This window comes from Rhopilema esculentum, chromosome 6, assembly GCF_057945365.1.
Source record: "Rhopilema esculentum isolate cy_ngs chromosome 6, ASM5794536v1, whole genome shotgun sequence".
In the NCBI taxonomy this organism is placed as follows: domain Eukaryota; kingdom Metazoa; phylum Cnidaria; class Scyphozoa; order Rhizostomeae; family Rhizostomatidae; genus Rhopilema; species Rhopilema esculentum.
In genome coordinates, this window is record NC_142820.1 from 7,311,804 (window position 1) to 7,325,648 (window position 13,845).

Sequence of the window (13,845 nt, forward strand, 5' to 3'; positions counted from 1 at the left end):
ACTCTGATACTCCACAGAGAAGAACGCGTCAGAATAAGGACCGGGCAGCACAAGATTGAAAAAATATACCCAGCTGTGGATCGAGGTAAGTCACCAGTAGATTCTGAGATAAAATACTAATTCCATTTGTCTACACAACAGATGCTTTTTTGTTTGAATGTAAATCGATTCGTTCTTTGGGTTGTGCGTACCACATAGCCAGAAAAACATTGGCAAGTAAACTCATAAACGACGGTACTGTTTTGCTGGTAGGAACGTAATCCTTTTCAATAAATGGAAGGGCTCTCCTAGCACTGTAGACAATACGAGGATAGCCAAGAAATTCAGCCTATAGAAGTTGCGGTTAGACAAGGCTCTTTCCTTGGAGCTCTACTATCTTGCAAACTCGAGCAAGAACCATACCTGAGGGGGGGGGCAGGCTATAAAACAAAAAAGCAGATATACAACAAACAGATATATTTGGACTAAATCCCCCCGGGGGGGGGGGGGGTACTTGGATACCAAAACGACGGGGGTGTGCACTCCTAAGATTGTTTTGGTGAAGGTAAAAATGACACCTGGCTTTAGAATTTCTGGAAAAAAGAACAAAGGAAAACAAAAGCTTTGGTGCCAGTTGCCATTGTTGCCAGGACACCACAAAAACAATGGGCATGTTATTTTTGCTGTTATTTTTGAATAGAAAAAAAAAACAAAAATCAGGCAACTGGCTTTAGATTATATCTTTTGAACAGATACCCGGCCTTAGAATAAATTGCTGAAAATTATACCCGGAAAGACGTGCACATCCCGTCAGCAAAATATACTAAGTAGCCCCCCGGGACTAAATCAAGCTCACGGAATTATATTTATGCCAATTTTTCAAAATATCATTTGAAAATACTGTAGCTAGCGGGGCAAGTTGTTTTCAAAATTGTCATTTGGGGGGGCACAGCCTGCAGCTACTTGACTGCTTGGGCTTCGGCCTATTTTTATTAAATTGCAAAATGAGTCAGTGAAAATAGTAACAACCAGCACAGTTAGTACATCGACTGATCTGCTTATTCAGATTGTCAATGATCAGAAAACTTATCACCAGAAACATCAGCAATGGCCCATAAATACCCGAATAGGCCACCCAAGAATTCCTGAGCGGTTCATTTTCTTACCGGTTAGATAACTACACTCTGAGACTGACCAGCAAATACCTCAAATGACATATACTGTTCACTACCAGTTATCGCCGTGCCCAAGTTTAAATTAATCTTGATTTGGAAAGACTTTTTGAGTCAGTTGTTCTGTTGTACCTTTTGGCATAATTACTTTTAGAAAAAAGGCTTTGCATTATATATACTATCGTAGATCATAAAATTCAAATATAGCATATATTCATAGCCCTGTGTTTGATCAGTGAAATTGAATGGATAGGAGTAAAAGAAATAGCATATATTAAACATGAAGGTCTTTTTTATGGCCTGGTAATTACATAAACTGTCGCTATAGCAAACATTTCAAAGCTTCAGCAAAAAATTCTCAGGTAGGTGTGAGAAACCAAATAGAGACAACAAAATGAAAATGATTTTTGGAATAAATTCACTGGAATTAACATAAGCTATGAACATACAATTTGTGACAGGGTCCTAAGCAATCTTACACACACAATGAGGAAATTTAGTTACCAAATGAATTTCAGATAAACAATGCATTTGACTGGATGATTTTGACTAGCACAGAATTTGTCTCTCTCCTGTTTCCTTGATGTGGATCTTACTTGAACCAAGCTTCTTCTCTAGCTTTGGCTAAAAAGCTTTCCATCTGCAACAAGAATTTTCACATCATCATATGCAGTATATGATAAAGTGTAACACAGATGCAGACACCTTGGGGGTGAGGGGGGCAGTCATCCCCCACAACTTTGGAGAACAATGATCTTTTGTTCTAAGACAATGGGAAATGTGATGCCATCTTATTGAAACAATAGGTTTGCCCCCCAATATTTGACCAAGTGTCTACCCCTGGTGTAACATTAATGGCATATAGTAATGTATGGATCAATAAAATTGTAAACCACAGGATAAAGTGCAGGGAGCATTGGTACATGGTATCTTATAAAAGAGATATAAACGTAAAATGATCAGCAACAATTTGCATTTCCTGGCTTTTCAGTCTACATTTAACTTTTCAAAACAACATAAAAAGCTGTCAAGCCAAACTCACTTTAACAATCAGTTCTTCTGGGGGTTCTAATTTCATGTCTTGCATAATAACCCAAACAGTTTTGACTCCATGGCTAAAATGGACAATAAACAGGGAAATAAGCATAATCTCAAATTCAAATAAATGACAACAGATAAATTAGTGGTACCAAAAATAACATCTATCATCTAATCTGGAACAGGGATAGTGCAACAGGTCCATCATTTTCATATGACATATACTTATGAAAATGCTACAAAGAATTTGAATGATACTTAATTGTAAGAATGTTACATATATCAAGATATCAAAATATAACTAACATTAACTATTCTATTCGAAATGGTGCAAAACTTCACTTCAAACACTGTGAAAACATTACACATTGGTGTCTTTCTTTAACTAGAGCAAAACATTAAATTGAGATATTCATATTCAATTATTTAAAGTTACTTACTCATCATTGTGTTTTATGAGAAAATCGACTACTTTTTCAATAAATTTTATGTCTGGATACTGCCTTGGTTTTGCAAAATACATATCAGCAATCTAAAAGAGAACAAGCAATTCAATGCTGTTACAGGTCCCAAATATTTAGAAACTTCGATTTGTGTGCTATGCAGTCCTGGTGAAATATATTTTGGCAGGTGTGCTGTGAATCCTTTGTCTCATTTGTTCAGGTAAGCCAAATCAAATAGAATATACTTAAAATGTCTGGAAAATGCTAAAAACAATGCAATAATATATAAAGCATTTCTAATAGGGGATAAAAAGTTTTGATATAAATCCTTAAATTACAAGGGTCTTAGAAGGTATCTTTCAAAAGCATTAATATCAATTTTTCCACGGCTTTATGGCTCAATCTTGGTCAATTGTCAATAAACAGAAGGGCAATACCCTTTTAAAAGCAGAATTTGGGTCTGCAGATATGCATGCTGTCTCATATGATAAAAACCGGCCTTGAAACAAGCCATAAACCTACAACATCTATTCAATCTTCTTCCTATCACACTAAAAGTTTCAGAATTAATTATCTATCAGCACACGTTCTTTGGAAATTTTGTTCACTAGTGACTGCTAGTATCATTTATGACACTGCAAAACAAGAAAATACGTAGATGCATAGTGCAAGATACCTCTCCAAAAAGAGCTTCTCTTTCTTTCACTTCTTCAGGATCTATCACCTACAGACAAAAAATACAAGATTAGGATCCTTTAGCTAGCCATGTATCTGGATTGGCACTGCCAGCAGGGGTGCACACTGAAGTGGGGCTCTATAGGTGTTCCAAAATTTTGGACTAACTTTGGGCTAAAGACATTTGGACTGCCTTCATATTCAAGAAACTTATTAATCGTGTCTTTACATTAAAAAAGAGTTTGATAGTAAATTGGTTAAGTTTATGTGATCTGTTTTGTTAACTCTAAATGAAACAAGTGATAATTTATAAGAAAAACAACAACTATTCTAGCAAGTAATGGCCATTTTATAAGATTCAGGAAAAAAATCAGAATATTAAAATTAAGATGATACTATTCTCCTTTGCACCTTACTTTACATTGCAGCTGAACTGGTTCACTACAGATGTCTGTGATTATTAAAACACTTTGAAGGTGGAATTTAGGGGAAAATTACTACAACCATATTCTTTGAAAGGTCAGAAAAACAGATATTTAAATCTTGTTCCAGTCACCATTCTCTTTAAAGAGTTGAAATCTGTTCGTAGAAATAATGCTTTGAACCAGTTTTGTTCTCTTATCTTATCACCCACACCTGCATATAAAATCTTATTATAATCCTATTATAATAACTGAAACATGTGATTCTGCTATCAGGCAGCATTTACTGGAAAACCCAGATTGTGCAAAAAACTATAATGGCAACATGTTTAGGATTATTGGTAAACCCCAATCATCGTGCCATCAAGAAGTTTTGGAATCTATCTACATAAGCACAAAAAACGACTTTTGTGTAGACAAAAGGAGTTCAATTTCTCCTTAGGACTGAAATGGTAAAGCTCATTCTCAATAGGCAAGCGACACTGATTGGGCAAATTCAACAGTCATGTGATCCCATTCTGTTTGCTTTTTTTATCCACAACTGGGTATATATATTTTCTAGCGTAGAGTTTTTGATCTATGTTCTGGTGTTTTATACTATGGAGAGTGTCAGATGAAAAGTTTTAGTATACTCAAATGTTTGCTTTTTTCAAAGCCATTTTTAAGTTTTGTACCACGAAAAGATTGTTTGCTTATTATATCCTTAAAGCTTCTTTGATGAGATCTTTATGTAACATTAAACTCTATATAACAAACCTACCCCCAATTATTAATTTGTGGAAAAGCTTCCATCCCTCAGTTTCCAGATCTTGTATGCCACAAAAACCATAAATAAAAAAGCAAGGTATTCAATTTCGCATTAAAGCAATTTTTTGCATAAATTTCACTTCCCAAAGGCATTCTTAGTATAAACCCTGCATATATTCCAACTGGCGGATCCCTGCCTGCAAATTTACCATTGCTTTGAAAATGTTTTGATTCCCCCATTAATTCTGGTTCTTTCACTCAATAGCCTGTTTGCTTTGACCCAAATTAGTTTCAGAAAACATTTCCCACCTACTGCTTAATTATAAGCCCCCCATTTTTTTTGCACTCAAAGATAATTACCTGTTTTTGACTCTCATCTTCAGTGTAACCAAGAAGATTTGAAAACCATGTTGATGGTTCTTTAACTTCCTCTTCTGTGTGATCACTAGCAAGAATAAGTGATGATGTTGATATTCTTCTACTGCATGTCTTGACCAGACTGGAACAGCATGACCACCTTACATTACCTAAAAGATGACATACCTTTAGGAAACTGACAGACTCTTTATACAATTTTTAAAATATGTTAAACAAATTGAATTTAGAAAAGCAACAGAAATGGGACCAAAGGGTACCCTTACCTGACCATGCATATGAAACATACTGTTTATTTTTCACAGAAACGCACAAAGCCTAAATGTCTGATCAGCAAGACATAAGGCAGGCAGAAAGAGTATTGAGACACAAGGGCATGTTGAGTACATGGATGTAATAACAAAGCTTAATTCCTTATCTCCTAGGTCATTTTATAAGAAACAACATTGTTCTATGGGGAAAGGGAGTGGCCGAATTTGCCTATAAAAACCGTTTGTTAGTGTTCCAAAACTGCTTGATGTATAATTTATCAGAAGCCCTTTACATAGTCATTTGGGTAAAAATTCATTAAGACCAAACCCAGCCCTAGAAGAAATATCATATCCAGTGCTGTGAATCCTAGGATTATACCATGCTTTTTCTTAATTTTTCCTGCTATTATTATCTCTAACATTACCATTAGCACTAGCTTCAAACATGGAGTACCCAGTTTAATACTTCTTACCTTTATTTGACCTTGAGAACTTTTTTTACAAAACATGATGCACTTATAATTAAAAATTGCCTGGCAAACTTTCATATAGTTTTGCTACTATGGATATCCTGTTACCACTACTATGGATATCCCGTAATCAGCTTATCACTGATTACCTTTGACTTCACAAGGAATGCAAATTGTTCTATAGGAGGAACTACAGTCAATTCCGTTCTGTTTCATGGTTCGTCTGTTGCAGTAAATTTTTCAAAATCAAGACAAAATTTTGAAAAATCAGAGATTAAATGCTTTATTAAAATCAGCTTCCAATTTTTTTTTAATAAATTTTAGTGAGGAAGAGCCTTTGGATTTACGCATGATGTACATGCAAAAGTACTTGCCAATACAAGCCATGCAAAAAAACAAATGAACTCCATCTAATACATTACAACATTAACCTTGTTCATTCTGCCTCTTTTACCTTAAAAACCTTGTTCAAATAAAGGGGCATTTTTTGACTTACATCCCCTCTTTCATTCTTTCATATAAACAATTAGAAGCAAATCTTCTAAGGACTTCTAGGAGCAGTTCTACTTCACTGTCCGTTCAAACAAAAGCCATTTTTTATGTTTGTCTCAATTTGATAGGCATTTTAATTAAGAAAGTTTTTTAGGAATTTGTTTTCTATTATCCTTTGTTCTTTTATTCTTGTCACTAAATGGTGTTCATGATCATTTGAGCCAATTCACAATGACCTTCGCAGATTTATCATGACTCATGATGATTCTCAATCACTCACAATGATTAACGATGATTAACACTGCTTCATGATGATCAATGCTGGTTCACAACCATTTGCATTCATTCAATGGTTTGTGATTATGCAGAGATATCACAATAGTAGCGTTCACCAATTTGCCCCCCAGGCCAGACTGCCCCTGGTGAAAAATGTTTTTAAGTTCATAAAAGATGTGTTCATGTTATGGAAATGTCCTGTAATGTCAATATCTCTGCCTCGGTCAGAGTCCTTCGTCTTAATAACATAAAAACTTTCATTTTTTGGTCTGTTATCCAATGAACGCCACCTTTTAAGATGTGTTCATTACAAATTGTGGGCTGAAAGTACACTTATCAGTGGGTGGCATTCATTAGAGGAAATACGGTACGCAAGTTTTCCAGCCTGGCAAATGGCAAATATCAATACTACAATCAATGTCTGTTAGTATTTTACCTTTTGCAGTGTCACTATATTTGGTAAAAGTGGCAGTTTCACTATTTGTTCAAGGTGGCATGGTACTTCTGTGGTTGGGGGAGGCAGTGTTGTTCATTTAATGAATCATTAGGCCTTTTATTTTGTCTGCTGTAATATTGCCTCTTCCAAGACTTACCTGAGAATTTTAATTGTTTCTTTAAGTGTCAAATGATGCTAAACTTGGTTGAAATATAAAGATAAAAAAGACACAGGAAATCACAAAATGGTTTCTTTCCGGGAAAATGTGGGGTTGGCAGCCCTGTTGGAAAATCGCACATGTGAAAACCTGGCTGTATTGATGATGAAATAGACAGTATAAAATATATTTTTAGCTGCATTATTTCTCAAGTTCTGCAATTTTTGACCCTGGTATCGGATGTCTAAACGTAAAATACGAATCCAAAGCAAAATCAAACAACACAAGGTTTGTGTGTGTGTTGTGTCCCCGTATTAGGGTTATGTAATTCACTTTATATTGAATATAAATCGATTTAGATTGAAAACTACTAAAAACAACATAACCATACATACCCGAATACTTTAATGTCTTTGAAGCCTGGAAGAGGCTACTTCCTAATCTACATCTCAAGAGCTGACAAGCTCGCACGGCCGCCATTTCTAATTCCGCCGGGAAGAGAGACCGACTCAAAGCGCCTCCGCAATGGATCCCAAAATTAATATGTTCACGTTACGGGACACACAAAGGGGCACAACATAACAATAATTCTCACACTGATACGAACTTCAACTCTAACTTCAACATTTCATTATCAGTATATTTTAAATAATTACAAGTGATACGATAGTGCTAGCATAAACGATTAAAAGATTTAACAAGCATATTTTACATGAATTTTTCAGCAAAGAAAAATGAATAATATAGTAATTCCTGGTATAGTTAACCATCGTATATTTTTCATCGTGTTCTTTCGGACCCTTATTCTGACGTTTTATACTCTGAGGAGTGTCAGACGAAAAAGCTTTTAGCCAATATATTGTAAAATGTTTGCTTTTTTCAAAGCCTTTTTCGAATTCTATTCTACAACGTTGGATTATCGTCGTCATTTTGCTCCGGCATTGTTCCTGACCCTACCTTCTACCGTATTTCTTATTCATAGAATGCGGCGGACAGCCTATCTTCAGTTTCTTCCTTCTTTCGTAACAAATGTATTGCTTGAAATAAAGAATTGACTGGAATACCTGCAAGGGCTTTGGAGTTACAAAAACTTTTCCTGCTTGCTACTATAGGAAAGAATCCTACAACATTTTCTAGCCATCTGCAAAACATTGTTGGCTATTACCGAAACGAAAGAGGCATTTGAAATCTGAATTTGATATTTCATGAAACTCGATTTTAAGCAAGTGTATTTATTAATAGAAAAAGAAGTCAAAGTGAAAATTTCAATGACTCACTATCAGCTGTAACAGAAAACTCTATAATTAGAGATTCCCTAGTGAAGGCTATTCGTCAAGATTTTTCCCGAAGAGAACTATAATGCTGTCAGAAATCGTGTTCTACTTTGATTTTTCGGGAGTCATACATGTTTCAGTTCCAAGTTTTAAAGTGCTTAAATGTTGCGATAAAGGCAATTCTCCGAATAAGATAATAAAACAAAAAGAAAAGAAGAAGTTGAAGCACTGTTACTGAGATTTTTATCTGTATCTAAATTTCATCTCAGCGAATGTCACCTTACCGAAATTATTCGCAAGCGTATGCCAGGTAATATAATTAGATGTATGCAAACTGCCCGTTGATAAAGGATGAAGTGCATTCAAATTTGAATTATAACAACTGTTGTACCACCAAGCCCCAGTATATCCTAGTGCACAATTTGAACCCGCTGCTGTGTCTTGATCCTTGTCCTTTGTCGAGAATTTCATGTCGTTATGGTAATTCAGTGAATCACCAGCATCTCCAGAGTAGCCTCCCACCTTCAGACGATACCCATCTGATTCTCCTGAAATCTCAAATTGACTGTACGTAGCATACTTCTTCTCTGCAAAATCAATGTGCTTTAAGTCGACACGAAGAATCGCCCCCTTTCCTGGAGCCACTAGCTTGTGCAGTTTTTCAAGCCCCAACCAGAAGTTTCCGTTCATATCCCCAAATCCTTGCTTGTAGGCATCCCAACCTCGAAAGAAATCTACACTGGCATCAACACGACGCTGGAACACAATCCAACCTCCTCCGTTGGTTGCCATGTCGCATCTGACTGGGAAAATTCCAATGTGTGGTTGATAGATGTCATATCTTGTACTTGTTCTGAAGCCAAGAGTGTACAAATACTGGCAACTTTTTGCTTCTGCTCAAAGTAAAATGAAATTAAATTTGCTTGATTTAACAATGATTTTTTTAGTGAGAGGAGGGGTTGTTTAAAGATGTTTCTTCAGCATTCCTTCAATAATCATCACATTCTTCTCCAAAGATAAGAAGTAAGTTACGATCCTGCTTTAAAAATATGAGAACGACATGTACAGCAACTGTAGGTTCGACCCACATAGTCTTAAAGTGAATTCTTCTTATGAAAGGTGCATATGCATAGAGCCTTGTTTACAACTCATGAATAACTATCGCCTTTACAACTGGCCCTGTGAATAAACCCATTTACAAAGGAAATGTATAATCACGATCTCATTTATAATAAAAAAAAGGTAAAGAAACGAGGTTAGATACTATCATGAGGTGGAGCCAGGAAAACTCCGTATGGATAACCTCTTACTCAGTGTTTTCTTGCTGACATTAAAGAGCATGCTGTCGCCAACTATAATCATAGTATTCAAACTTCAAATTTCAAACTTCATATTTTTTAAGAGTCTTAAACATTGGCTCGCTTTTTGAGCAACACAATTACAGTAATGATATGTTCCAACGAAAGTTGCACTAACAAATTCGAAACACGTCCTTCTAATAAGAATAAGAATAAATACCTGCTGTTACGTTCTGGCATTGGAATCCTGGACAGCTGCAAGAATCTTTGCACCTGTGTCCGATAGGGCAAGGATTTCTGCCTCGACACAATTCACCCACCTTGTGGAGAAAAACTCTATGAAGTACTGGTCTGTGCAGTGGCTAATAAACTTCGAAGTAGCAAAATGTTATTCGAAAATCAGATATGAATGATGAACTTCAATTAATTCTTGCAAGACCAGCTCAGTGATATAAATTTGTTAGTTTTAATTAGCTTTAGTATAGCTATATATTGTACCATGCTTGAATAAAGAAAGGTAACAATTGTATCGTTCAGTAAAAACGTATTAAGAAATCTGGTCTACTTCAATTCATGCTCGCAAAACCATTTGCTTTATTGGTAAAACTTGGCAAAGTAGAAATGAATCAGAGCGACGGGGAAAACGAGGAAGCTGACAGTGTAACTATGATGGACAAAGCATGGATTTAGCGCAATGAAGTGATCTTCATATTTTCAGTTGAACTGGAAGATTCTTATGGAATGAGAAAAAAATTAGAATCTTGCTTTATAAACTACTGAAAGGACCGATAACAGGTGCATAAAATGTTCCATGGTAGTCTAATATGGTAATGAAAGGAAGTGACATACATTTCTTTCCGTATAATCTGTTGTTTTGTAGGTCCATTCAGATGAAAGAGATAACGTTACGTTGTCATTCGAATTTTCTGTTGATTTCTCGTTGATCTGGCAATTAGCAGACCCAGATGTTGGTGTCTTCCAGTTAATTGAGCTGCAGCTCTGATGATACAAGCAATGCTGTTCGCATAATTCGACAGTCGATACTTCCAATGATGCTATCACGTGTCCAGCAAGCATAAAACCTTGTTTTTCAACACTGAAATTTCCATACGTCTTGCAAGGCAGCCTCAATATGTTCCCCAGGCTCACATGCAACCAAAGCAGCCGTAGAATTCTGTTTGTGTTTAGAAAGGTCTTGAATAAGCCAACTCCGCTTGTCAGAAATAGCTCAAAATTCTTTATAAACTTAAAGAAGTGTTGGTATTGAATGTGTTCTTCAATCCGTTCTTTTCAGGGCTTTAAATTTTCTCAGTATGAGACGAAATAATAAACACCTCTCGTACAAATAGCTTATCATATATTAGCTTAGAGAGAAGGGTTTTACGAAGTTCTAAGGGTTCCTTAGAGGCCTTATTTACAGTTCCTTAAATGATCAAGGTAATCAACACTCGATATAATTTCAACTACAGGCTGAATGTCGTAGTTGTAAAGAGACATTTACCAATAAGGGCACGTGAAGGTCTTTAATCGCATATTTCGATACCTTTTTGTTATTTTTAACTTCTCTTAAAAGTTATACATAAGGTTACTTACATCAAATGCAAAACACATTCCATGTTTTGACCGTGCTTCATTCAAGGCCTCTTCCAAGTCGAGTTTCTTCACTATTTCGTGACTCTGATCATTAATGACGTGCACAACCCATTTCTCTTGCTGGTACACCAAATAATATTGCATATAGGTCAATTGAAGTAGCTTGAATAATACAATCGTTATTTCGTAATCAGTGTGCAACCAATTGTTGATGACATTCCATTAAACATTTAGCCACTTGCAGTACTGACAACTAGTTTACAATGGTTCATTTAGCAGATTCATATTAATGTATAGGCTTAGTGTTCAGAACAGGATTGTTCCAATTCATTCCATTGAAGACCAAATGCTAAACTCATTTACAAACTTAGCTGTTTACACTTGTTGCTTTCTTAAATTACCACGAGTTTGAAACTGGAATATCTCCAGTAGCAGATTCTTTCAGATAACTAAAAAAAATATATTGCTAGGCATCTTTAGTTTAAAAAGTATTCTTTGGAGCATCAGAGACCAAGATGGACCATGTGACTTTGCTTTTTTCAAGGAAATCATAAATTAAATAAAGGATTAGCCACGTAACTTTGATTTTGTAATTTTGAAATTTTGTAAGATCAAGATAAAGCTTTTCTTTAATTTTCATGCACAGGTACTGAAAGTTTCCCACAAAGGTGGTGCATTACGACGTCTATAGCCCTGATTGGACCTGATACTACAACCAAGTCACTGCGCACTGATTCAATAGCGTTCTGTTCGGAAATCTTTACTACTAGGGAACTTACAAAAATATTTTTGGAAACTGTCTTACAAACCAAAGGAACAGTTTAGAAAGAAGAATGGCTGCAATGTTACAAATGCAGTTAAAAAGACATAAGTGATATCAAATATTTTACAGCATAATTAAAGCTCTTTCGACTGACACTCTTCAGAGTACAAAACGTCAACTTACTTTTGCAAAATACACTTTTGTATGTATGTATATGTCTTGTATACAATGTAATGAATAGGGGCTCCGGGAGGATTTGGCTAAACTTACTTGCATTCATGTGTTTGATATCAAAATAGTTTATTTATTGTTAGGTCTGATAGTAGTGATCACACTAATTAGGACTAATATTAGGCAACAGAGTTTGTATGGGACTGTTAATTGCTGCAAAAGGACAGATATATTAACTTGCCAAAGCTATTTCTTGATCAAACTATTAGAAGTTTCGATTTTGGGCTGCTTTTATAGGAGAAAATATTGCCTTGGAATCAGCATATTGTGACAACACCTCATCGTATGAAGAGCTGTTCATTCAAACTAAAGAAGCCACCGTCCAGCTGACATTATCCAAGCGTACCTTTTAATTAAAGGCTGGATGTTCGTTAGAATCATCCCAAAGCTTGATAAATCCTAAAAAAACGGATAAGACTGATTTCAAAGAAAAAAATTGACTTTTGCCCGGAGGCAGGCAAAAGCTATAGCCTGGCTTTGACTGTCCTTTGTAAGGTACACAGCTTGGGGATGCCAAACATATTCTAATAGACACATCTGATCCCACGCAAGTCAGTATTCAAATTGGAAGTAGAAACCAAATCATACACGATAAAAAGAATAGTGCAAAGCTATGATTCTTAAAACGATTAAAAATACTTACAGAGAGATCTATACACAAATTCCAATCCGCCATTCAGAAGTATACAGTACATTTAGAAACCATTGCTCCTATATGGACGCGCCACTCCCCAGAGGTATCGATTTTGTAATTCGTCAAAATTCGACGGGAAAATGTTTTCGGAAGGGTGATATAATTTGGAGGAATATTTTGTCTGTTAAACCTATGAACTTGAAATTGCTACCAGGTAACCAAAAATTAGTAATAGACTTTTCGCAAAATATGCTATTGTTTATCGGGCCCATAAAAACTTATGACTGGAAAATTCCGAGATACAGATTCCGAAAGATTTTCATTAGACAGGACTCAAAGCACGGATGTGTGCTGTAAAAGTAAAAACTCACTAAGAGCAAATGAAAAATCGATAACAACAAAAGCATTCGTTACATTTACTCCTGACCTATGAAACCTAACCCTGTATGCCGGGACGAAATATTAATATACATCAAATTCATTTTAAAATGCTTTATTACAACATTGAAATTTCGTCGTCGTTTTACATTGTTCCTGACTACATTCAGGGGCGAAACTACTGGGGGGGTATGGGGGGGTGCTGCACCCCCCCAATCTTCAAAAAAGCAGATTTTGTCGGGCAAATTTATGGCTGCCAGCGTATCTGTCGGGCAAATCTGGAAATTTTCTTTAGGTCGCACTTTTATTGCTACTTTTTGCCCTAGGTTGGTTTTTTAATTCATGGTCTTTTCCCCCATCTTTTTTTCAATCTCCTCCCAGTTGGGAAAACAAAACAGAAACGAGGCAAGGAACAGCAACATATATACATTTCTGTCTTTCGTCCGTCCACCGATCAGCGCTTTCGTCTGGAGCTCAATGCGCACATGTTTATCTTCGCCTCGAGATGAAGTCTGAAGTATTGATCGACAGCAAAAGTATAGACGGAAAGTAAAGTGTGTTTGATGCGAGAAGGAAATGAATACTGTGCATACCCCTCCCCCCTACTTTTTGCAAAACAAGTGAGCTTTTTTCAAAATCTTTTGTTGTGATTTCTAAATTTTCCCTTGAAAAGCCCCCCCCCCCCCCAACGTTACTGACAGTTTTAGAAGCATCATGAATCAAAGCATGGAGGATATACCA

General features: G+C 36.0%; 2 protein-coding genes across 2 annotated transcripts; both read right to left on the bottom strand.

Moving 5' to 3' along the window:
* Positions 1-1,546: 1,546 nt before the first annotated feature.
* LOC135686368 (uncharacterized) lies at positions 1,547-7,476 on the bottom strand. The gene is made up of 6 exons (XM_065202581.2): positions 7,329-7,476; positions 4,837-5,003; positions 3,309-3,356; positions 2,630-2,721; positions 2,194-2,266; positions 1,547-1,791 (listed from the first exon to the last, which is right to left on the bottom strand). Exons 1-6 carry the CDS (start codon positions 7,411-7,413, stop codon positions 1,744-1,746), a joined length of 513 nt encoding a protein of 170 aa, XP_065058653.1. The 5' UTR covers positions 7,414-7,476; the 3' UTR covers positions 1,547-1,743.
* Positions 7,477-7,575: 99 nt separating this feature from the next.
* Positions 7,576-13,778, bottom strand: LOC135686363 (ficolin-2-like). Its single transcript, XM_065202577.2, has 4 exons — positions 11,099-13,778; positions 10,355-10,679; positions 9,726-9,825; positions 7,576-9,100 (listed from the first exon to the last, which is right to left on the bottom strand). Exons 1-4 carry the CDS (start codon positions 11,137-11,139, stop codon positions 8,451-8,453), a joined length of 1,116 nt encoding a protein of 371 aa, XP_065058649.2. The 5' UTR covers positions 11,140-13,778; the 3' UTR covers positions 7,576-8,450.
* Positions 13,779-13,845: the final 67 nt, after the last annotated feature.